General features: G+C 41.8%; 1 protein-coding gene across 4 annotated transcripts in view; it reads left to right on the plus strand.

Moving 5' to 3' along the window:
* TBC1D12 (TBC1 domain family member 12) overlaps positions 1–24,328 on the plus strand; it is a 46,938-nt gene that overhangs the window by 20,538 nt on the left and 2,072 nt on the right. The window contains exons 3-13 of one of the 4 annotated variants that reach the window (XM_081863953.1): positions 2,929–2,985; positions 9,736–9,851; positions 10,359–10,441; positions 12,431–12,548; positions 13,084–13,190; positions 14,639–14,719; positions 16,784–16,878; positions 20,291–20,362; positions 21,891–22,019; positions 22,640–22,749; positions 23,339–23,477. In XM_081863953.1, coding sequence (XP_081720079.1) covers positions 2,929–2,985; positions 9,736–9,851; positions 10,359–10,441; positions 12,431–12,548; positions 13,084–13,190; positions 14,639–14,719; positions 16,784–16,878; positions 20,291–20,362; positions 21,891–22,019; positions 22,640–22,749; position 23,339 — 969 coding nt within the window. In that variant the 3' untranslated portion in view covers positions 23,340–23,477. The other 3 variants (XM_081863952.1, XM_081863950.1, XM_081863951.1) reach the window with 3 other exon arrangements.

A 24,328-nucleotide genomic window follows, 5' to 3' on the forward strand; every position in this document is an offset into this window, starting at 1 on the left:
TCGAAACTCCCATTGTTCTCAGTGCATTTTGCGACAGAAAATTTCATTAGCATAAGCAGTTTTTTAGCTCTGGACACAATACTGCGCCCTGAGATTTCAGATTAAAACTGCAGAGTGGAAGGAAAGGAGGACCCTTTTCCGCCTCCCCATGTCCAGCTCCTCTCTGAAGACTGGAGAAGAGACCCTCTTAAGAATATAAGGGGGGTGGGCGGGGAAGGACTAGACCATGTGAAAAATGAACATAGTATTTTAGCTGTAGTTCATTTTCAGCTTTGTATTCTTGTTATAAAAAAGCACGCCTGGACATTCCATTGTTGCGCCCATAACCTAAGTTTAAGGTGCTATTTGGCTCCTAGCTTTCATATCTCAGTTTCTAACACTGCAGGGTGTCCAAGGGTGGTTTGAGCTTGAGTTTATTGAATAGTTGTATTTCTAAAAAGCAATATGATAAGGACACATTGGCTTGCTATTTAAAGAAAAACTCGGTTTTTCTGTCCAAGCTCCATGGAGTGTCTAAAATAGCTCAGCAAAGGTGATGTTAATTGATACTTTTCAATTAAATTGTTTGGAACATTCATATTGATCCTATGACCTACAGTATTCTGTAACATCTGTTACCCATAAATGAGCATGGTGTAGTGCCCGCAAACAATGAAGATCAGCGAAAGTATGTTAAACCAGCAACTAAGTATGTTAAACCAGTTAACGAAGTTCCTTCCTTGCTAATACAACCTACTACTACACTGACACAATGTGGGGAAATGTTTATCCCATCAGAGAGGTGCTTCCAAGGTTATGGGAAAAGATTCCTAGATAACTTGGTGCGCTTGGCGCGTGAGCTTTTGCTATCAAGATTCCTGGTATCTTAGTTAAACTACCTATCCCATGTTCATAGACTTTCTGGAATAATGTTGCCATAGTGGGTGGCCGATCTGTCACTAGATCTCCCAAGGACAAATGGAACTGGAGAGAAATTTGCTGGGTCCTAGAAGGCTGCTAGTTGATTTGCCAACCAATGTTCATACTAAGGTCATTCGCTTTTTCTGGCATGGTGAACCTCTCTAGGTTTGAAGTATACGTTTGGTCACCTTGCTATTAGTTTGGCAGGGTTTACATCTTATTCTCAGTAGTCCCTGTTTCTGCCCCTCCTGATACGTGAAGACATAATATTAGTCAATTTGTACAGCCTTTTCAGTACTGCTTCAGGTGTGATGCAGTCTGTTTTTGTGTTAGTTACTGTATTTTTTGCTCTATAAGACGCACCAGACCACAAGACACACCTTGTTTTTGGAAGAGGAAAACAAGAAAAAATATATTCTGAATCTCAGAAGCCAGAACAGCAAGAGGGATTGCTACACAGTGAAAGCAGCAATCCCTTTTGCTGTTCTGGCTTCTGGGATAGCTGCACAGCCTGCATTCGCTCCATAAGACGCACACACATTTCCCCTTACTTTTTAGGAGGGAAAAAGTGAGTCTTATAGAGCAAAAAATACGGTATGTAGGGAGCAATCTAAACTCCTCCCTGGCACGAAAGGGGTTTTATGGAGTGGCAAGACCACCACTGCATCTGCAGCTGTGCTGCGCATGGGGGCGAGCAGGCAGATTGCTGTGCCAGTCTGGAGCTGGAGCAGTGACCAGGCCCAAATGGGGCCCAAGGCCACTATGTGGCATCAGCAGGGATGGCTTGGGATATACCGTATTTTTCTGTGTATAACATGACCCCTATTTTTTGGGACTCTAAATTGAGGAAATGGGGGGCGATTGCCCAGAGTTGTTGAGCTTCTATGGGGGGGTGCGCCAACGGTCGTTCACCCGCTTGACCTTCGCTGCCAAACAAACGCCTCTACGAAGCCACCGATCGCCTGCCCGCTTCTGCCAGCAGCCGCCAATCGCCAGCAGACCTTGCTGCACCATCCAACCACCCACTGAATCGCTGATTGTAATGTACTGCATGCGGCCACCAGTCACATGTTCCCCTCTGCACTATCCGTGTATAAGACGACTCCCAATTTTTAAGAATTAATTTTAATATGAAAACCTTTTTAATTTTAATTTTAATATGAAAGCCTTGTCTTATACACGGGAAAATACGGTAATTTATCCTGGCCAGCCCAGCCCCTTCCCCACTCCTGGGAAGGGGAGCTCCGCTGCTTTCACTCCAGAGGCAGTGGAAGGCTGATAAGAGACCAGCAGCACTGTTGGGAGGGGTTTGATTTGGGTGGAGGTGCATTTGCCCAATCCAGCCCCTGCCAGCCTAGCCCAAAGGAGGTTTGAATTGCTCTGCTAGTTTAGGACATTGGTCCCTTGATGCATCTTTACTGCTGTGCCAAATGCTTCATAAACAGAAATGAATGCTAAGATAGATCTGAATTTAAACATCCAAATCATTTCCTGTCGACTTTCTTCCCTGCTTAGTCCTCGTGGAACCATTCATTTTAGCTATCTAAAACATATGCACCTCACTAAAAAGATTTAAAACTAGTAGAATTTACATATAAGCTTATCAAAAACACCAGAGAGAAGCCAAATGTATGTTTCCACAGATGCTAACCATTTAGAGTGGGCCTTTCTAATTGAGAAGATCTGAAGACTGCTGGCTAGGGCATGACTTGGCTATGAAGGCTGTAACGGATTATTATTTTTGTCCTCTTTACGTATTATATAATCTGTGCCTTAAACTTTCGGTGATTTTTTGATAGAAGCTTTGAATTTTAGCTTTTAATGTAGAGTATGGGTATATGTCTTAAATCTGCCCAATGCCTCAATCTCAATCTGCATTGGAATTGAACATGAGCATGCTTGAAAAAGCAGTACGCACTGGTGGTCCGTATAAACTGTAAAGAAGAACATAAAGTTTGCATGCATGTTGCTGTATATTAATGACTGTCAATTGTTTCTCTAAGGATTTACTTCTGTTTTTCTCATTAGGATGAAAGTTCTGGCAGTGTTGCATCAGTATCTACACTCAATCTATTAAACACAGGGGTATGAAATTTAATATTTTTCTATCACATTATATGCCATGCATGGGATCTTTTTAGCAATCATTGAATTAGATGGCATATCACATAATTGTAGCGTGAGTTAACAGTACTAACTCATCAAGTCACTGAATACCATTATTGAAAAGCAAGTTTTACTCATTTCCCTTGTTCACAGTTTGCAAATTTGATATGAATTTCTTTGTTTCGTTTCTTTCATTTGAAAATGTATCCAGATTAATTGTTGCAGTTGAATGAAATATTCATTCTTGTTCACTTAGCATGTGGCTTTCAGCGATTTTTAAGCAATAGTCTACAAATGTTTTCAGCAACTTCACTGATGTCTGGCTGTATAGTGAAATTAAATAATTGTAACAGTTTCCAATGTTAAAGGTCGCCATTCCAAGTGGACTGGTGAAGGGAAAATATGCCAGAGTTGAGCTTGGCAAAGGCTGCAGCTATATTATAGTGCAAGGAGAACTTCCTTAAAAGCAAAGGACTCGGTTTTTTTTCTTGACTAGCTGTACTCTTATCCATGGAGCAATACTTTCCCATTGTATTAAGACCAGCTATTGCTCTCTGTTCTGCCACTATTATCTATGAGCAATAAGCCTTGGTGCTTTTCTAGATAACTGATTAAATAATGAATACGCCATCTAAATTGGGGGTGTGATCTACTTAAAAAATGTGTACCCCTCCGTTCTCTTGTTCACTCAAAACTCAGGGTGGCTGTAGATCGCTGCTTATTAACATGTTAAACTAAATTCTCTTAGTATCTTGAACCTTAATCCCAACCCAGTCTAAAGATGTATGTATTTGAAAAGCCGATTTTCAGGCCATCTTGATTAATGAGTCATTTAGATGTTATTTCCGCTTTCAATCATTTAATCCCCTAGTTTCTAACTATTCATTTGTTAGTAGCTTTGAATAGGGAACAGCCTGCAGTAAGAATATTGGCATTTGAATGGGGTCATGTCGGATAGGAGTCCTATTTTCTCCTCTTCATCAAATATACTACTAGATCAAAGTGTCAGGATCCCCATCTGTTAGTAACATAATTGGACACATGCTGAGAGAATAAAAGAATATTTTGGCAGATGTAAGAGAGCTCAGATTGTTGGAGCTAGTCCCTTTCCTCCCTTTTCTTCCTGTTTATCTTGGTTATGTTAAGCATGCTTTTCTGCCTTTAAAATATTTGAGGGCCTTTCTTTGAATTATTATTATTATTTGCTTGTTAAGGCCTTAAGGGTTAAAAAAGCACAAACGTTAACCCTAAAAAAATGGAACACCCTTTCCCCCTCCTCTGTGTGTTTTGTTGCTGGGGGGGTGGGGTGGGGTGGGGGTGGAGTGGGAGGAAGGATGGCATTGAGTTGCAGTGCCTCGTGAATCCTGACACTTGAATCTATTGGAACTTGATCATCAGTGGCACTGAAATGATATTGTTTTCTTTAGAGAGAGTGGAAATGCTGATAGGCTGACTCTGCTTCCTCATCTTTCATTCTCTCCAATTTCCCTTTCTTGGGGTAATTGTATGTCTGTTGCCGTATCTACTGCCATTCACACTCTGCTTTTTTAAATTCCTTTAAACCTCTTTATAAGGCTTGCTTTTTAATATCTTCTGAGTTGCCTTGGCTATAATGTATCAGCAACTCCTCTCTGATGCAAATTCCTGAACTTAAAAAGGCGTACCTCTATACACTGGCTTTTGACACTTGATGTATTTTTAGGACCCAGGTTATTCTGTAATTTTAAGTTGTTTTAAACTGTTTTTAAACACTGTCCTTTTATTATTGTAACCCACCTTGGAACAACAACAACAAGCTAATCCTTAGGTTTGGAATTCTTATTTGTTAGTGGCAAGGTAGACTTGTCAAGAACAATGAAGCACTTGGGTTTCAGTTTGATGAATATAACATGTAGTGGATTCTGCACTTCATTTGAACACAGTCTTTGTTTCATATCCCAGAGAATGATGCTACTTACAGCAAGGGGGGGGGAAGTGAGTGACATGGTGCCCCTACCAGAGATTGTCTAAAATACACTTTCATAACACTATGACAAAGGGTTTTCTTCTTTGCTTCCCACAGTTATCTTGGGATCTCCATTTATAGATTATCCTGGTTCAGTTTATTGGGTGGATGGTCGGAATTATCAAGAGACTAGACAGAGTTGGAGAACTCTGTTCAGTTGGCTGGGTATCTGCAATCTGATGCTAGGAATCTATTTTCTTCTTCAGTGCAAGGACCAGGAATAGTATTTTATCAGGCATCTGAATCTTACAAAGCACACACATTTTTTTAAGAGTGTTGCTGCCTGAAAGCTTATGATTTAATAGACATACCACCAGAGGAAAAAGCGATGGAGCAGGGAATATGTATAGAACTATCAGATGTTTAAAGTTTTAATGAAGAAAAATTCCCAACCCAGTAAGGTACCGTATTTTTCGCCCTATAGGACGCACTTTTCCCCCTCCAAAAATGAAGGGGAAATGTGTGTGCGTCCTATGGGGCAAATGCAGGCTTTCGCTGAAGCCTGGAGAGCGAGAGGAGTCGGTGCGCACCGACCCCTCTCGCTCTCCAGGCTTCAGGAAGCTATCCGCAAGCCTTGGGAGCCCGCGGGAGTGCCCACCAGGCTCGCAAGGCTTGCGGGCGGCAGCCTGCAGCGCGAAGCATGGGGCGTGCTCCGGAGCGCACCCCGGGCTTCAAGCAGATATCGGGCAGCCCCACAAGCTCGGGGGACAACGGGGAGGCGGAGCGCCGCCATCCCGCTATTCCCCGACCTGGTTTGGAGGCTGGCGTGGGGAGAAGCTTGCTTGCTTCTCCCCACCGCCAGCCCCACAAGCTCGGGGGACAGCGGGGAGGCGGAGCGCCGCCATCCCGCTATTCCCCGACCTGGTTTGGAGGCTGGCGTGGGGTGAAGCAAGCAAGCTTCTCCCCACCGCCAGCCCCACAAGCTCGGGGGACAGCGGGGCAAGTTGCTGCCCCACGGAGGCTAGGGAGGCTGTCCCTGAAGGCAGAAGAGGGAGACAGAGTGCTCCATCTCCCTCTTCTAGCTTGGGGATGGCTGTGCAAAGCCTCTGCAGGCTGGGGGGGGGGAATCAAAAATTTTTCCTTGATTTCCCCCCCAAAAAACTAGGTGCGTCCTATGGGCTGGTGCGTCCTATGGGGCGAAAAATACAGTATTATTGGAGTTGGGGCGCTTTAAGATCAGCCTTCCCCAACTGGGTGCCCACCAGTGGTTATGCAAGCTGGGACTGATGGGAGCTTTAAATATATGGAGGGCACCAGGTTCGGAAACACTGCTTAGGATGCTGTTACATGCTTCTCAACTGAACATTTGGGGCAGCATCACACATTATGCAGTGATTACCCTGTTACACTAGTGTTTCTCCCTGGAAACATATAACGTGTGAATGATATGCTTTAAGCCGATGCATTACATATTTTTGGGAGCTGTCATAATAGTCTGATATGGTTAATAACTGGTGCACTCCAGATATGTTGGGCCACAAGTCCCATCAGTTCCCACCAGCATGACCCAAGTCAGGAATGATGGAACTATTATAGTCCAAGTATCTAGAGGCCACCAGGTTGGGAAAAGCTCCCCTAAGGGAGGCATAAGGTAGGAATAGTCAGTTTCTTGCCATGCATGGTTATCTTCATAAGAAACACTGAATTTCTCTGATATTCCTTCCATACCTCACATTATGTCAAATAAGGTTTGTCAATTGGCAATCCAGAAACTCAATGTTAGGAACATACAGTAGTTATTTTATTTTTACTTTTAGTCCATGCACATAAAGTAGCCTCTTGAAATGATTGCTACGCAGGCAGTTGAGGTTCATGAACATATTTGATATCTCCTTGGCTGGTGTTTATAGCCAAGAACAAGTCATAAGGCAACAGTGTTAACTTTAATTTTACACAGTCAGAAATACACACAATTGCTCAAACGGCAAAGCATTCAAACAAGCTTGCTTTCAGTTTGTCACATCACAAAATAAACAAGGAGTTAAGTGTTCAGAGTCTTGCATCCCTTCCTTGCCCTTTATGCATTCAGTACTGACACAAGGAAACTTGTGTTCAAAATGGCATTCTTAATTGATTTTCTATCTTACAGACAGTAGCAATTGTCAAGAAATTGCTGTGTGCAGGAGGTACCTGTCTCAGCTAGCCTATCTAAAAGTGCTTTAGCAAAGGCAGAGTGTAGCTGGTGTTTGCACTGTGCAGGCACAGAAACTGGTATTGGGTCCAGAATTCAGTAGCCTGATAATTTCTAGTCTTTGTGGCTGGGAAGATATACTTGGAAATATTGTGGGTAGTGCCTGTTAAAAATTAAAACAACAACAAACAAAACAGATGAGGCAGGGTAGGGTTTCTAGGGCAGGGCTTCTAATGGTCACAGGGTGAAGCTTTATTGTACTGAAGAGTTTCCTGCTACTATCTACGATTAGCAGACATTTAAGCAGAGTGAGCAAACAGAATTTATGCAGGGTGCAGATCTTGCATTATCTTGGCACAAACCTTTTACCAGCATAAAGTATACACAGCCCTAACTGACTAATCAGCCTGGCAAGCATCTATACTTTTATGTGTTCACTGGCACAACATTAATCTTTTTTGCACTCCATTGCATAACTTATAAAAATGTATTTATTGCTTCTAACATTCTCTGAATAGATGCTTTTCACAGCCTCTTAATTTGACCTTCTGAAAATGTCCAAAGGTCAGTTACCTTTCCCATGTCTGGAGGACTGTAGCTCCCATTAATGGGTCTGTTGAAGTCTTCTAGCCCTTGTAGTTGTGAAGACAAGCTTGGAAATATTATGGGTAGTGGCTGGTAAGGCCAGCCATGTTTGGCAGAATTGAATCTTGCTGATTCTAGTGAGTCATTTCATCCCCAATAATTGAGATTAGGATATCTGCTACATCTGAAATATGTAAATTATATTTCTGAATATTTATGTTAGCCTGAAAAATCATCTGTGCAGTTGCCATAAATGTATTTAACGTAGTGCCAAAAACATGGTAATGTAAATGGTGTGGCCTTTTCATTTATGTTGTAGCTGTCCCAGCAGCATTCTCTAAAGCAATAATAATGCTGTGGGTTGATGCCAAATAAGTGCTGCAATCTATACAACCCTGTCGCTGCATCAGGCAGGGAACCCCTCTTTTAGCTGTCTGACCAAACCATAACTGATTTGATGCCACAGTAACTTGCCAAAGTTGGATGCTTTAAATGAAGTGGTATTCTTGTTCTCCAGCCAACATGCTTGCAAAAGCGAAGCCACAAGCCTCCTGTGCCTTGCTCCGATTCTGAATGCTAGCAAACGGTGTCCAAAATAGCCAAACTCCTTTTAAAAGGTGGCACCAAACTTTTATTATGTTATGAAAACTCATCCTCTGTTAGGCCCTCATATAGTATTGATATTTTGGAAGAAGGGATTTCTGAATAGTTGAGGGGTTTGGGGGGTTGGCTGGGTTTTGTTTTGTTTTGTTTTTGTTTTTTTACATTTTAGGTGTATCAAATTAATTAAGGAGCTTTATCTGGTTGGCCACAGTCAGAACAGGATGCTGGACTTAATGACCTTTGGTCTGATCCAGGAGGGCTCTTAGGTTCTAGCCATGCATTTTAAAGGCGAAGATAAAGTTTTCATGAGAAAATTAGTGTGCTTGCTTTGTACTTCTTGGTGCATATAATTTTTACCTCTGTAGCTGCTACAAATCCAGTTATTTAGAACAGCATATTTTTTCAGTTCAACTGATTTGTTGCTTTTTATGTTTTGAAATGGGCTAGGTCTGTGGAATTTAGCAGTGTATTTGAGGTATTTTTAATGGGGGGGGGGTTGATTCAGTATGTAGCAGTATTTTGCCCTGATCTCCTTTATACTAAAGAGTGGCCAAACCTCTAGTGTAGTCGTTACTGCAAAACCACTGTGGGTACATTTCTTTGATACAAACCTTTTAGATTGTGGTTTGGCCACAATTAATGTTTCACCTCACTTTTTAATACAATCAGCAAGAATGTGTGTTGGTGAGGAAGAAACATATGCTTTATAATTATTTTCTGTATAATTATTTTCTGTATAATCAACCTAAGTTGATCAACATTTTTATCTGATAGCAGGGTGGTGGTATACATTCAGATTACCATACTACTGACAACTGAGATAGTAAAGACAGTGGTTTCGTCAGACATGGTTTATCATCACAGGAATGAGCCCATAGTAAGCCTTGTGCTTGTAGACTTTCCTGTCCCCCTTCTGTCCTTCCTGTGTGATTGGGAAGAGCAGTTCAAATTCACTTACTTCTGTTTTGCACTAATCACAGTTAAGTGTTATGTCTAAACCAGGACAAACTTAATCATGGTTAGTTGAAACTTGTGAACTTCAAACCATAATGGTAAACCATTGTTTAGCACTAGGTTACATCAGAATGGGACCAGTAACTTTCAATAAGTAGCAGATTATTTCTCTTGTCTTGCTTCCTCCTTTTATATGGATTTTCCACACGCTGTAATTTGCAGAACATTTACTCTTTTAGCTTGTGTTGGTTACAACACGATTACTAGATGCAGTGCCTTTCGCTCTGTCCTGAGTCTCAAGCTGATACTGTGCATGACTGCTAGCAATATTCATCTGACTCTGAAGTTGTCGTTACCTAGGCAACTCATAGCTTCATTGATGGAAGCTTAAACTGTTGCCATTTATCCCATCTGTGGATCAACTAAAATAATATCATTCAATCTTGTTTAGGAGTATGAAGCACGAACAGGAAAAACCTGTAAACCTGTACCCCAAGCAACAAGACGTAGACACTTTGAATTTGAGCCACTTTCAACTACTGCTCTTATTTTGGAGGATCGACCATCGTAAGTCACTATGAGTTCTTTTGAAAGCAGAGTATCAGTTTCATGTCAAAGCAGGTTGTTATGACCAAAGTTATGCCTGGAAGGATTTGCCTACCTCCTCCTGAAGTTCATATCAAAATTTAATGTTGGTTTTTGTGGTGCACAGAAATGTTCATTCAGGTAGCCCTTCAGATATCCTTGCCCCAAGTTGTAAATGACTTCCTAGATCCATCCCAGCAACTTGAATTATGCCCGGAAACAAACGATGAAGGTTTGTACTATAAATATTGTATAATGTGGGTCAGTCTTACCTTTTCCCTTATTTATAGTCTGCCTGCCTCCTGAGATATTGGGCATAAATCTTTGCTTCAGTAAGGTAATTATGGTATCTTGCACGGCTCAGAAGGGAAGGTCCTGTTGGGAGTAAGCAGAGTGGAATAATTTATTCCCTTGTATAGGAAATGAAACAAAACAGAACTTTTTAATTTGATTCATTTAGCCTTACCTTTGCTTACGTTTTCCCCCCAGGAACCTTCCTGCAAAATCTGTAGAAGAGGCTTTACGTCACAGACAAGAATATGATGAAATGGTGGCAGAAGCAAAAAAGAGAGGTATGGCTAGTCTTACTGTTCATAATGCTATTTTCCAAAAACGAAAATGTGGGAATATAAAAAATAGAATGCAAATTATCCTGGACTAAAAGACAACTCTTCTTTCTTTCTTTTAACACCGAGGTACAGTCTTTAAATGAAGTTAATTTGTCCTTCAAAGTATGGCTGCAATTTTAATACTTTAGCACACTCTGTGTGGAACTGAAACTTTCACATTTGTTTCATACATTGCTTTGTACTTGGGATTCTGAAGACAGATATTCATTAATGCTTTGTGGGTGTACATGCACAGCACGCACAGCTAGATATTTCTCTCTAACACACACAACACATCTATTTCACTGTTACACTCACCTCTGCAGCTTAACATGGCAGAAAAAGCCAAAGCAGTAGCCTGGTAGCTTGTGTTCTGCTAGAGAGAGTCACAATTTAGATTTGTACCATTTGTGTATGTTATGCTGTTGAACTGGTATACAATGCAGTTAGTGTATATGGAAATGCAGGTGATCACTTCCTTTTCAACTTCAGCAGCCTTCAGCAGATGGCATTTAGTGGATTCTATCCTCAGCCTAAAACCTGTTGTCATTCTGCACCAAGACTGTGTGCAAGTTAAAAGACTTTAGGCCTTGACCTTACAAAGGATACAATTGCTTATCTACTCCTCGGAGCTCATGCCAGTGTTGCAACCATATCGCTGTACGTGTTTATTAATGTTTGTGCATAACTTTCTTACACCCTTGCAAGTGCTTACCCATGATAGCAATAGATTAGCACTCCAGCGTCAATTAAAATATTTTCTCAAAGGCAACTTGCTTCTTATGTTGGCTGGTCAGTGCAGTCAACAATTTGTTTTAACAGCCTGTCAAATAGAATTGCTTTTTCTTACATGAATTGGACCCTTTACATAAGGGAAAGTACGCAGGTGACATGTAGGTTGTACAGTGTGGTATACACACTTTTTACATAAAACCTGCAGAACTCATGACCTGCCTTGCCAAATACAACCCACCAGCCTTGTATTGTGGTGGGTACTTGGAAGACCTACCCCTCCTATTCTCCCTCCTATTCTCCTTATCCCAAGCAGGCAGTAGCAACACAAGGGTTTCAATGAACCCCTCTGGCTTAATTGGGTTTGGGGTGAGAAATTCTAGAGGTCACTCATACCTGTGTAAAAAAACCAGTAATATTTGCAACAGTCCTGAAAGCAAGGCAGATTTCCAAGAGCTTCCTGCATTGCACAGGGTTGACTAGATGACCCTTGGGATCTCTTCCAACTCTACAATTCACTAAATAACACAAATTCTAACGTGATAAATGAAAATACAGGATTGGAGACTAAAACAACTGACTTGCTGTTGTGTTTCATCTTTGCCTCTATATACTGATGGTATTTTAGAAGGTGGATTTTTTTTTGGGGGGGGGGTAAATGTTGGAGTTGGAAATGTAATCTCTTACTTAAAAAATAATAATCTTTGTTACTCCAGTCATTCTACTTGGAATCAGTAATTTTGCTTCTGCTCCAAACTGCTGGCTCTCTCTAATTTCCCTTAGAACCCACTATTACATTACTCTCCCAGCTTTCTGAGATTTAATTAGTCATCCAATAACATCTGTCCTAACTTGGCTTGTCATGGTTCATGCAACAAGTGGTTTCTTACGAAGCTCCTCTAGAACAGCTTATTCAAACATTATTTGAGATGTTGGTTAGTCAGTGTACATCCCTACTTCCTCTTACTAGATATACACAAATGCAGACACCCACTATGTCTTGCAAACTTGGAAGAGGAAATGGGGAAATGGACAGTATTGGGAGATTCATATTTCTGTCGAGAGCTAATCTCAACAGCGCCGATATGCAAGAAATTTGGCAGTTGACTTAATCTGGAGAATGTAACCCCAAGAACATTTTCTATTTTGATACATTTTTGAAATGTTGATTTTAAAATTACGTTTTAAAATTAAAATTACTGAATATTCTGGATTTAATAGAAATTAAGGATGCACATAGAAGGAAGAAAATAATGAAAGAACGCTTCAAGCAAGAGGAGAACATCGCTAGCGCTATGGTGATTTGGGTCAATGAAATACTGCCTAATTGGGAGACCATGTAAGTATAGTTGTCTTTGTAACATCAGGAGCCTTCTTACTGATGCTTGTTAGCTGCTATGGAAGCCAATTTGACTGAAGAGCAGGATGAAGACGCATTAAATATAAGCTTCACAGGCTTTTATATCCCTCAAAAGCCTTGAATGTTTTTCTTTCTGTTCTCAAACATGTATTTGGGCTCATAATAGTCTAGAATTACTTTTTCTATTCAGTAATCTCTTTAATAAATTATTGTCATTAGCAGTTTGTCTAAATGCTCACCCTGTGCGAAGTTGCAGTCTTCCAGGGGCAGGGGCTTTCCCTGGGTGTGGCATCTAGGAGAAACCATAAGGCACTGTTGGCTTCAATGGGACAAAGCTGTGCCAATAGCCCTCTCAGGTGACCTGGCTTCCATAAGGGAAAGCACTTGACTTTCCACTATATGGAGCCAAAGCTTGCTGATGTTCTTTGCTTCTGGGGCAACCTGGAAATGCCAGGAATGGCAGCTAAATTACCTGTACTTACCAAAACACCCCCCCCATCTTCTCTTTTTTCAGGCGTTCTACAAGGAGAGTTCGAGAATTGTGGTGGCAAGGGTTACCTCCAAGTGTTCGTGGGAAAGTGTGGAGTCTTGCTGTAGGAAATGAACTGAATATTACTCCTGGTATGTGTTATAAACATGCAAACTCTTCTCTCAGTAGGATGGTGGTCTCAAGAAATAACCCAACATTTCTTCCACTGAGTTTGGAATAGCTTTTATTGATGCAGAAAGAAGTTGCTTTTAGAAGAGATTACCGCATTTTTTGCCCTATAGGACGCACTGTCCCATAAGGCGCACCTAGGTTTTTTTTGGGGGGGGGAATAAAGGGGGGGAAATTATTTCCCCCTCAGGTTCCCCCTGAGCTTCCCCCGACCCCAGCCCCCAGAACAGGCAACTCTCCGCAAGCCGTGGGAGCCCGGTGCCGGGCTCCCGCGCCTTGCGGAGGGCAGCACAAAGTCTGGGCGCGCTGAGCTCAGCGCGCCCAGCCTTCGGCATGCAGGCAACTCTCCGCAAGCCGCGGGAGCCCGATGCGGGCTCCCACGGTTTGCGGAGATCTGCGCGAAGTCTGGAGAGCGAGGGGGGTCGGTGCGCACCGACCCCTTTCGCTCTCCAGGCTTCAGTGAAAGCCTGCATTTGCCCCATAGGACGCACACACATTTCCCCTTCATTTTTGGAGGGGGAAAAGTGCGTCCTATGGGGCGAAAAATACGGTAATTTATGCCACAGAAGTTCAAAAATGTATCTATTTTGCTTCACCCAGGAGAGGTAAACTGGCACAGTCTCCCAATACCAGTTTTAAATTGAAGCCATTTAAAGATGATAATGAAAGGGACACCTTTTTCTAGCTGTCAAATACTTTTCAAAAAGCTAGAGCTTGTTAATAGTTTTGTTGGGTGGGGGAGGAGACAGCCTTTAAATAACGGGACTTGACTAAATATTTTAGTTCAAGAGACTGTTTTTAATATGCACGAAGACTCACTCTTTTTAGGAAGAGATCACTTGGTTAGTAGATTTTAGCATGTTTCAGTTTCATCTCTTTCAAGAAAGATCAGTATAGCTGGTTTAAGAACTGGAAGAATGTAAAGATTCTAATAGTTCACAAATCTTTGTATGGAGCACGCCTAGATCTTTATGTACTTGTTTGGACAATCACATCTTGGATTAATACCCAGACACACGAAGGAGCATTTTAGCTGCGCATGAAGCCCTTTTACATGAGTTTCCATTAACAATTGTTTCCTGGTTAATCTTAACTAGGAATATATGTTCAACAGTTCTGGAATATGAAGCCATGGTTTGAAGTTGGTTAAATTTTGTTAATGGAGTACCTAGTGGTTTGTTTGTTTGTGCAACGGGGGATATACAGGCAGCAAAAGGCTTGTTCATGTCTCAAGCTAAAGCTAAATTCAGGGAAGCTGTCCAGAGTCAGTGGCAGGATATTACACAGTATGATTTCCCTTCCTGGTTTTTATAACTAAAATGCATATAATAAAAACAGGATTACTGTGAAAATTGTATAGTTCTTATCTGTAAATTTGCCCTTTGGCTCCATTTTGCTGTCTGTTTTGCAGAACTCTATGAAATCTTCTTATCTAGAGCCAAGGAACGATGGAAGAGTTTTGGTGAAATGGGTGCTGAGAATGATGCAGAAGGTAGGTTACAATGATACCCGTTGCTACTTTTACACTCTTCTAAGTAGAATGCACATGATTAGCCAAATGACACATTCAGAAATATAGCACAGCCATTCATTGTAGGATCAAATGTTTGATACTTGCATATAGAAAGCTAACATTATCATCAACGAACATCTACAATTTGATGTGGTATAGTTCTGAGCAAGTTGAATCCCAATCAGATTTCTCAATATGTTCATCTCTTTGTTTGGGGATTCAGGCGCAGTAGCGGATACCTTAAAATTGTCTGCTCGTTGAAATGTGGGTTTCCTTCAGAGAATGTGATACTGTTATGATCCAGTGGATTTGCCATAAAAACTGAAGCTGGAAGAGCTTAATAAAAGCAAGATAGATTTTATTGTCACAGGCTTTAAATAGTGTCCAGCTCAGAAAGAAAGAAAGAAATCGTCTGCATTTGTAGTTTTGTGGGGAGGATACCAATTTAACAAACAGAACTGGCAATATCAGTTCAGAGTAAGTCTGGCCAGTTGTGATCCAACCTTATGAGGGATGAGGTGAGGGGAGAAGCCCTTTTCCAATATAAATGTATGACGTGATGATATCTTAGCATGCTTGCTTGGGAAGTACAATATGTCTCTAAAGAGGTCTGAAACCTGATTTCATGTTTGGGGAATAAGCCCTTCAGGAACAATAGATAGATGAGGGAATATAGTGTTGTGCTGAAGAGTCTGTTTGCTCTATGGGCCCCAGCTCTTTGTGCAGGAGAGCAGGCTGCTGCCCGCCTAGAAGAACTGGCCTAGAAACTATCATGCTTACAGAATAAACAGGAGCACAAACTGGGTAACTTAGGTCTTTGGCTTGAATAGTGGAACACTCCATAAGGAGTGGAAAACAACTGAGACTTCAGGATGTAACCCTGAAAAGGGGAGTTTTAAAATAAATGATGATAACGCCCAAGTCACAAGTCAAGTGCTTGAAGGCTACTGAGAAGGGATGGAGAAAGAATAGGACAAGTGGCCACAAGCCCAAATTGCACAACTGTGTTCTAGTTGAAGGGAGAAGGTAGAGGCAGAGCAAGGATTAGAGAGAGAGGAAGAAGAAGCAAGCAAAAAACAAACAAACAAACAAACAAACAAACAAAAAAAACAAAACAAAAAAAAACAAAACAGGCAGAAAGGGAGGAAGAGAATTAATGAAAGTGAGGTTTTTTCCCCATCACAGAAGAAGGACTGGTGAGAAGGATCCTTGGTGGAGTAAAGTAAAAATACAGGACACAGTAGAGCTTTTACTGCGCAGTAAAGCTTTTACCAACCCAGAATGAGTTGGGCACTGTGTCTGCTTGCAGGGCTGCTCTCAGGAGATATCCTTTCCCCAGAATTCTAAAAACAATTAGTTTTGTAAAATTGAAACAGGAAGTCTGTTGAAAGGTGTTTTCCAGAGGAACAAAAAGGGTGGATATGCTTTGGCTGTTTTCTGAAACAGGGAATGAATGGTGTGGTTCCATTGTGTCAAAAGGGCATGGGGATCTTTGTATTGCCAGTTTAATGAGTAGCAGGGTATTGTCCAAATTTAAATTAGGATGCAGTTGCTTTTGACTCGGCAAGTCCAAGAAGTCTGTAGCTCCTGGACATTTAGGGTTAGGAACTCTCTTTCCCAGGTCAAGAGAGAGTAGTGCACAGTCCAGATAGTCTGACATCCTTGTCCTGGGTTGCCGAGCCCTTGCCAACTATAGGATGGAAATTCTGAGACAAAATGGAGGTGAGGGGACAAAATGGGAGGACTGTGGCAACACATCTGTGCCTGCTTGAGTTAAACCATTTTTTAAATCACCTCTTAAAACCCTTTTTTATTTTTGCATTGGTATACCAAACACGACTCATAGGTTAAAATGATAGTTGAATGAAATAGTTGTTCTCTACACCTTTTCCTGCTTTCTGTAAATTAAGTTAGTATTTTCTTAATTTCTGATTGGAAGTAATAGTCAGACTACGTAGAAGATGGCCATAGTCTTACGTTACTGTATAAATAACTCTACAGACATATACATATATAAAAATCTGCATGCTTTAATCTCTGTAGATGCTGGAGTATCAGTTGCTGATCGGGAGGCTAGTTTGGAGCTAATAAAATTGGATATATCCCGCACATTTCCATCCCTCTATATTTTTCAGAAGGTAAAATGTTTTTGACTTTGTTCAGATACAAACATGTTAAACATGAGGTCATTTTCCCCGCTGTGGCTGATTTTCTTTAAAAAAAATAAAAATCTGTCAATGAAAGGTTGTTTTTTTTAAAAAAATGGAATTTTCTGCCATGGATTCATGCAGCTGAAGAATTCCATGCTACATTAATAGTAGTGTGACTCAAAAATAATTTGAAAAGGCACTTGTGTATCAGGTATTAACTCTATAACTTCATCTTCTTGGCATGGTACTTAGAGGGAGTGTTTTATCTGACCAGGTTAGCAAATGTTCTGTCTATGCATCTGTTTCCCTGCAGTCGAATAGTTAGATCTTTGACTTGCTTTACGTGCTTGCAAGGGTGGAGTGTGGGAGGGAACAAAGCAGCTATAGCAAGCAAGCTAAAATTCATTTTCCAGGCTGGCGAGTGCTGGGGTTTGGGGAGAGGTTGATTGATGTGTCCAACTAAAGCAATAGAATGTAAAAGCAGCTTGCAAACCTTGTTGCCTTCATTCACTGAGCAAACATAGCAGGTCTTACGGGACTTAAGCCATTATTTCTGGGGGGTGGGGCATAACTGCAAACAAAAGATCACCTGGTCAGCTAGACTTTATGCTTGCTCACCACTGCCAACTGGGAAGGTAAGCCAGTTTCACGGCTGTTCAAATAACAATATTCTGGCAGAAGTACAAATCTGTAAGTGTTAAGTGTTTGGCTTTTTAAAAACATGAAAAAATGGCATCTTACTATACTTACAAAACAGATTTCAGAGAACTGTTTGATAGTATATAAAATAATTAAATGAATGGTGTAGTATAAGGAAAAAAATATACTCACCCGCCTCCCTTTTCGAATATATGTCAGACCTCTGCATATGTTTTAATAGAAAAACGACAATGCCTGCACCTTTTAACATTTGTGGACTTGGAATTTTGGTATTGGCATTCCAGTCTATAATGCCACGTAAGAAGAAGCCCCTATACAAAGTTTTTTATATACCGTATTTTTCGTCCTATAGGGCGCACTGGCCCATAGGGTGCACCTAGGTTTTTTGGGGGGGGAGAATAAAGAAAAAAAATTATTTCCCCCCCAGGTGCGGGGCTGGGGCGGGGAAGCCCGAGCTTCCCAACCCCAGCCCCCAGAACAGGCTGCTATCCGCAAGCCTGGGGAGCCCGGCGGGAACTCCCGCCAGGCTCCCCAGGCTTGCGGATATCTGCCCGAAGCCCGGGGCATGTTCCGCTGCACTCCCCAGGTTTCGGGCTGCAGGCTGCTGTCCGCAAGCCTTGGGTGCCCGGCGGGAACTCCCGCGGGCTCCCCAGGCTTGCTGATAGCTTCCTGAAGCCTGGAGAGCGAGAGGGGTCGGTGCGCACCGACTCCTCTCGCTCTCCAGGCTTCAGCGAAAGCCTGCATTTGCCCCATAGGACGCACACATTTCCCCTTCATTTTTGGAGTGGAAAAAGTGCGTCCTATAGGGCGAAAAATACGGTAGTTCCATCTCTGTGTATGCTGTTACAGTGTAACAAGCAAAATAGCAGGTACCTTGACCCAAAGAAGCTTTTAATCCCCAGAGTTAAAATAGGATTTGTTTACTCAAGAGACTTGAGTGGTCTTCCTCTTTTGTTCCTGGTGAAACCGAAAGTGCATTCCAACTAGACAAAATAAAAAACCCCCAGAGAGCTGTCTATTGCAGAGTTAGTTTGCCTTGCTCAAGCCTCACCTGAAACTTTGTGTCTAGATAGTTTCCCTTCTTTGTTTGCTTAGCCAATTTGCATTCCTAAATGAACAGCCTGCAAACCCGAAAGTTAATTTTCAGCTCCGATATGAGTTATTAAAGGATGAAATAACAAATGTTCAGGTTACAGATAGGTAGCCGTGTTGGTCTGCCATAGTCAAAACAAAACAAATTCCTTCCAGTAGCACCTTAAAGACCAACTAAGTCAGTTCTTGGTATGAGCTTTCGTGTGCATGCACACTTCTTCAGATACACTGAAACAGAAGTTTCCAGACCCTTCTATATAGTGAGAAGGTGGGGAGGGGTATTACTCAGAAGGGTGGTGGGAATGGGTGATTGGCAGATAGCTGTGATGAGCCTGTTGACGACTCTTAACGACTGCAATAGGTCTTACAGGAAAAAGCAAGGGGTGAAAAGGTGAAAAATGGCTTTGTCATGTATAATGAGATAAGAATCCAAGGTCTTTGTTCAGACCAGGTTTCAGGTGTGAGGCTTTCAGTTTTGTTTAGTTAACCTCACCCCTGCTGCTACTAAATTGCAAAAAGTTTCTGTAATTTTCATTTATATGATAACCTAATGCAGCGTCGCCAACCTTTCTGAGCTGCAGTGGCTGCCACATTTAAAAGCGCAGAAGAAAGGACAGGTCCTCAATGTGGTGCTGTCCTATCCCCCCCCCATCAGCCACCTCATGGGGGGGGGTTGAGATGCAAATATCAACCACTGCTGCAGTTACTTACAACGAGAAGCTGTTTGTATCTCTATTCAGAATGGATGAGAGGGTGTGTGTCAAATCCTGGCATCCAGGGAAATGTAGACATGTTTAAGGGAGTGTGTTCAGTTTAGGGGAAGCTGAGTCAGTGCAAGCAGGAGCTGAGCAGGAAGAGCAAACAGTGTCTCCTGGATATTTGAGTGGATAGTTACTGAGACACGTTGTGGGTACTGTAGGAGGTACAGGTGGGCACACTGTAACAGTGGGCAACATGTTGGTGACCTCTGACCTAATGTCTCCACTAAAAAAGGAGGAGGAGGAGGAAATTATTAATGACCAAGATTCTGTCTGAAATTACTTTTTCACAATCTGGGACAGGGTGATAGTGGTGGAAGAAAATACACAAGTCATTGTATGCAAGGCTTTTTCCGCATCTAAAAACGCTTGCTGGATCGAAAGTGTTGTGAATTCAGAGTTACGTTTTGTCAGCACTGAAACAGCTCTTGGCAGTACGTATAGTCCAGAGAACATTAGGAGAAACAATGCACTTTGTCTGTACAGTTTGGAACTGGGATACTAATAACCAAGTTCACACTCTGGGGTGACTGCCAGCGTTCCTAAGTGTTGACATTTTTTAGCTCACTGTCCCTTGTTTGCTTGGAGGTAGTACAATAGAATGGAGAAAGTGTGCACTCGCCCGCAGATGTGTTCATAGGTAATGGGTGGAGGGTTTTTTTTAGTCTTTTGGAGCTGTTACAGTTCTATGCAGTCAGGAACAAATGGACTTGTAGGAATTTCAGTGCTGCTGTCACACATATATAGCCAAGCTTCTGGGCATGCCTAACTTTGTATAGATTGAATATATTGTGACCCAGTGGAAATAGTCTTATGAATTCAAAATAAAGCTAGAAAAACAAAATAAATGTTAACATATACGTTTCTTTTTTCCGTTGTTTTCACTTCAGGGTGGCCCTTATCATGATCTTTTGCACAGTGTCCTGGGAGCATATACATGTTACAGACCAGATGTAGGATATGTAAGTATCCTTAAAACATTGCCGTTCTTCACATTATAATGACGTTTCATACAAATATTAGCTTGACGTTTAAAGGAATAGTTTTTGCTGAGTAAACTATCTCAATATAGCTTGCCTGTGTAGCACCAGTAGAAGAGGTTGGTCTGTCTCTCATATTTGCACACGTGCACGCGTGCGTGCGCACACACACACACACACACACACACACACAATGTCTCCATAGATACTTCAAAACACTTATGATAGTTTTTTTTAATACATACATAACTTCTTTTTGACTCCCTACCCCTCCTTTCCTGATGTTTATTTTATTACTCCTTTTTATTAGCTGTTTTAAAACACATGTTTTTATTATCTAAACCCGATACCATTAATTCTTTCAATAATCCATTGCTTATATTTCAAATCCTGCCTGCAACTTCATGTATGGGTGATAGTTTTATAGATAATCCAATTGCTCTGTTGCATTTAGAGGAGTGGTGGGATACCACCAGCCAATGAGCCTAATTGGATCTGGCAGGGGTCTTACTCTGGCTCACAGGATCATGTTCCTCATTACACACCCGCCTACCCCACACCTGACATCACATGTGGTGTTGCAGTGAAGGAACAACTGGGAGCTTGAAGTACACTTCCAGTATCTCTTTGACAAGGAGGTATTGTTAATAACATCGCTCAGCTGATTGGCGCTTTGAAGTTGTATGTTTACAGTTGTGGTTTAAATTCAAACTGCATCAGCAAAGGGATGTTTTCCCTCTACTGACCAACTGTGTGGACAGCTTTGCTGGTACACAGAGAATAAATGTCTGTTTGCAGATGTGGTTTGGATTCAAACTGCACCAGCAAATGGATAAAGCAGACGGTTAGCTGCTTGGTGCTGATGACAAGCCCCTTTGATGTTACATGACATACCGATGTAGCCTGTTGTGGATGGGGAAGCTACGAATCTGTCCTGGAGCTGAAAATGTTTCCCAGCCCTGGTCTAGAGGTAATGGCTCAACTGTAGCCTGCAGAGATGAGTCTGTAAATCCTGTTGACATGTGATTGGGACTTCCCAGTAATTGTGCACCAGATTCTACTATAGATGTTCCTTCCCTATGGCATTAGCCCCTAGAAAAGCAAGGGGAGAAAATCCCTGAATGTATATTATTCACGTGTTGGCTTCACCACCTTATATTTGTCTGGTAACCACCTGCCAATTCTTCCTACTGAAGCTATAAAAAATACCTTGGCAACCTTACCCCAGGATGCTGTAGATTCCACCCATACATCCATGAGTGGAAACTTCAATGACTGAAGCAGGTCTAAGTTGCCCTAATCACTTTACTGCCTTGAGCATTTGAATGATAACTCATTAAGTACTGAATTTAGCATTTCTGTGACAAGTTAGCTTGTTTTTTTTGTCAAAACTGTAAATAAATTTGGTTGTGTTCTAGCTTTTACTAATACTGTAGCTTATAGATCCCTACCTTAATATAAAAATGAGACTGTTTACTTAATGCACTTTCACTGCTTTTGTTTTTTGAAGGTCCAGGGAATGTCCTTCATTGCTGCAGTCCTTATTCTCAATCTGGAAGAGGCAGATGCGTTCATTGCCTTTGCAAACCTCCTGAACAAGCCATGCCAATTGGCCTTTTTCCGTGTGGATCACAGCATGGTATATACAGTTTCCAGTGCCTCGTAACTTACTGTTACTATTTCACTTGAACCATTTTGTGGCTACTAGAATCTTTTTAACAGGCAGGAAATGGGTGTCAGTCTACACCCAGTAGAATTTCTGCTTTCCTAAAGAACAGTGCTTTGCATTCATACTTGCCACTAGCAGGGGTACTTGTGTCTCTGGAATTAAATCGGCAACTATTTATTTTGTTAAAATTTACCATCCCTTTTCAGATTTCTGTTCTTGTAGCTTCCTCTCCTATAATTCATTTTCTGGAAACAATGGGCTAATGACTACCCTACAGCCAATCTCTTGCTTTTCCCAGGATGGAAAGATAGCAATGAAAAAGTGACTAACTCATTTTTCTGTTGTCTACACTGTAAGTGTAGTTGGCTAAATTTGTTGCTGGAGAAGTACAGCTACTATAGTTGTCATAGCAACTGCACTGGATGTTTTACTATTTAAATGATGTACGCTGCACTTTCTTCACTAACACCAGCAGAATATGTCCTGTAGACAGGCGTATAGCTTCCTTGAAGGCTTCATTAGTTATGGCACCCCGTGCGTCGTCATCCCCCCCGACTTTTATTAGTGTTTTTCTCTTTTTTTCTTTACAGATGCTGAAGTACTTTGCAGCATTTGAAGTATTTTTTGAGGAAAACCTCCCCAAATTGTTTCATCATTTTAAATCCTACAAACTTACCCCTGACATATACTTGATAGACTGGTAAGTTGGAAGATTGGTTGAATAGGCTCTGTTTTGTTTTCTGTGTTAAATGGATAAACTTGCAGCTGAAGTTTGATAATACAAATAATGGGCTCTCTGTAGAAATTTCTGTGCGGGCGGGGTGAGCAGTTGTTGGGGCAAGTTGGGAACACAATTCCCATCTAGCTGTGATTGTCGGTGTCTAAACAAACGTACGCGAGTGAATGTCTGCTCATGCAGTATAGCTTTCCCACTGCTCCTCTCTTGCAGCTTCTTGTACCATGCTTCTTCAGCCAGGAAAAGCCTGGTACGGGGGACTGCATTGGATTGGGAGGGGGAAGATCAGGGAAGTCAGCTTGTGTGAGTGAGATACCTATCAGTGTGTCTTTCCCAGATCCAAAGTATTAATGGACTTCTAAATAAAATACCACTGACAGTGAAGGAGTTCAAAGTTCACTGCACAAAAGTGATGGCATGTAGTTTGTCCTCATGTTCCTGATACTTCTGATTTCCAAAAAAAAAAAAAAAACCCACCCCCCAGGATCTTCACCCTGTACAGCAAGTCACTACCCCTTGATCTGGCCTGTCGCGTCTGGGATGTCTTTTGTAGAGACGGAGAAGAATTTTTGTTCAGAACTGGATTAGGAATTCTTCGGCTGTATGAAGATATCCTCCTGCAGATGGACTTCATTCATATAGCACAGTTTCTAACAAAGCTACCTGAAGACATCACGTCAGAGAAGCTCTTTACTTGTATTACATCTATTCAGATGCAGAATAGTAACAAAAAATGGGCTCAGGTAAGTGTTCATTTTTATTATAAATAAATTGGGTCACGTTAACTGTTGATTTTCTGCCCTCAAAAACATGTTGCCTAGGACAACTTAGCGAGAATAAATGCAGTAAACAATTAAAATATATGAACATACTTTCTCTCTCTCTATACACACACACACACACACACACACACACACACAACAATATTAAACCATCAGCAGAAATGGGAGATAGGCTCTGGGAATCTGTGTGCAAAAGCAAAATCACATAAAATCAGGAATGCCCCTGGAACAGGACCCCCCCCCAACCTCTATCTGTCCAAAGCCGACGTGCTGAGTAGGCCTTGCCCCCCACGCATGATCTCGGGATCCTTGCGGGGTCTCACCAGAGGCTGATAAGCAAGGTAGAGGGCTTAAAAATCTCCCACCTTGCTTAGCAGGTTCTGGGAAGGTCTCATGAGGGCCCTGGTGTGTTCCTGCAAGAGGTTCTGTGTCTGCATGGGGAGGCGGTACAACTTGCCTACCTGTCATTTTCAGGAGGGAGTGGGGCATGCTGTCACGATGAGAGAAACCATTCAAGGCCCCTGAAGTGTTCTGCTACTTCATGGGTGGAGTACTGAACTCTTATTAAATGGGAAATACCTTTAGCTACACTTCCTTAAACTCAAAGCATTTGTATTTTAACCCCATGGCGAACTACTACACAGCTACAGTGTGCAGCAATATTTCTGTTCTAAGTTCTTGACCCCGCAATTGTCATCTAATGCCCTTGTGTGCCTCCTGCTCTTCAAGAGTCCCAAAAGAGCAGGTGGTGTAAAATGAAC

The sequence above is a fragment of the Podarcis erhardii genome (genome assembly GCF_964252035.2).
Source record: "Podarcis erhardii genome assembly, chromosome: 5".
Taxonomy (NCBI): Eukaryota; Metazoa; Chordata; class Lepidosauria; order Squamata; family Lacertidae; genus Podarcis; species Podarcis erhardii.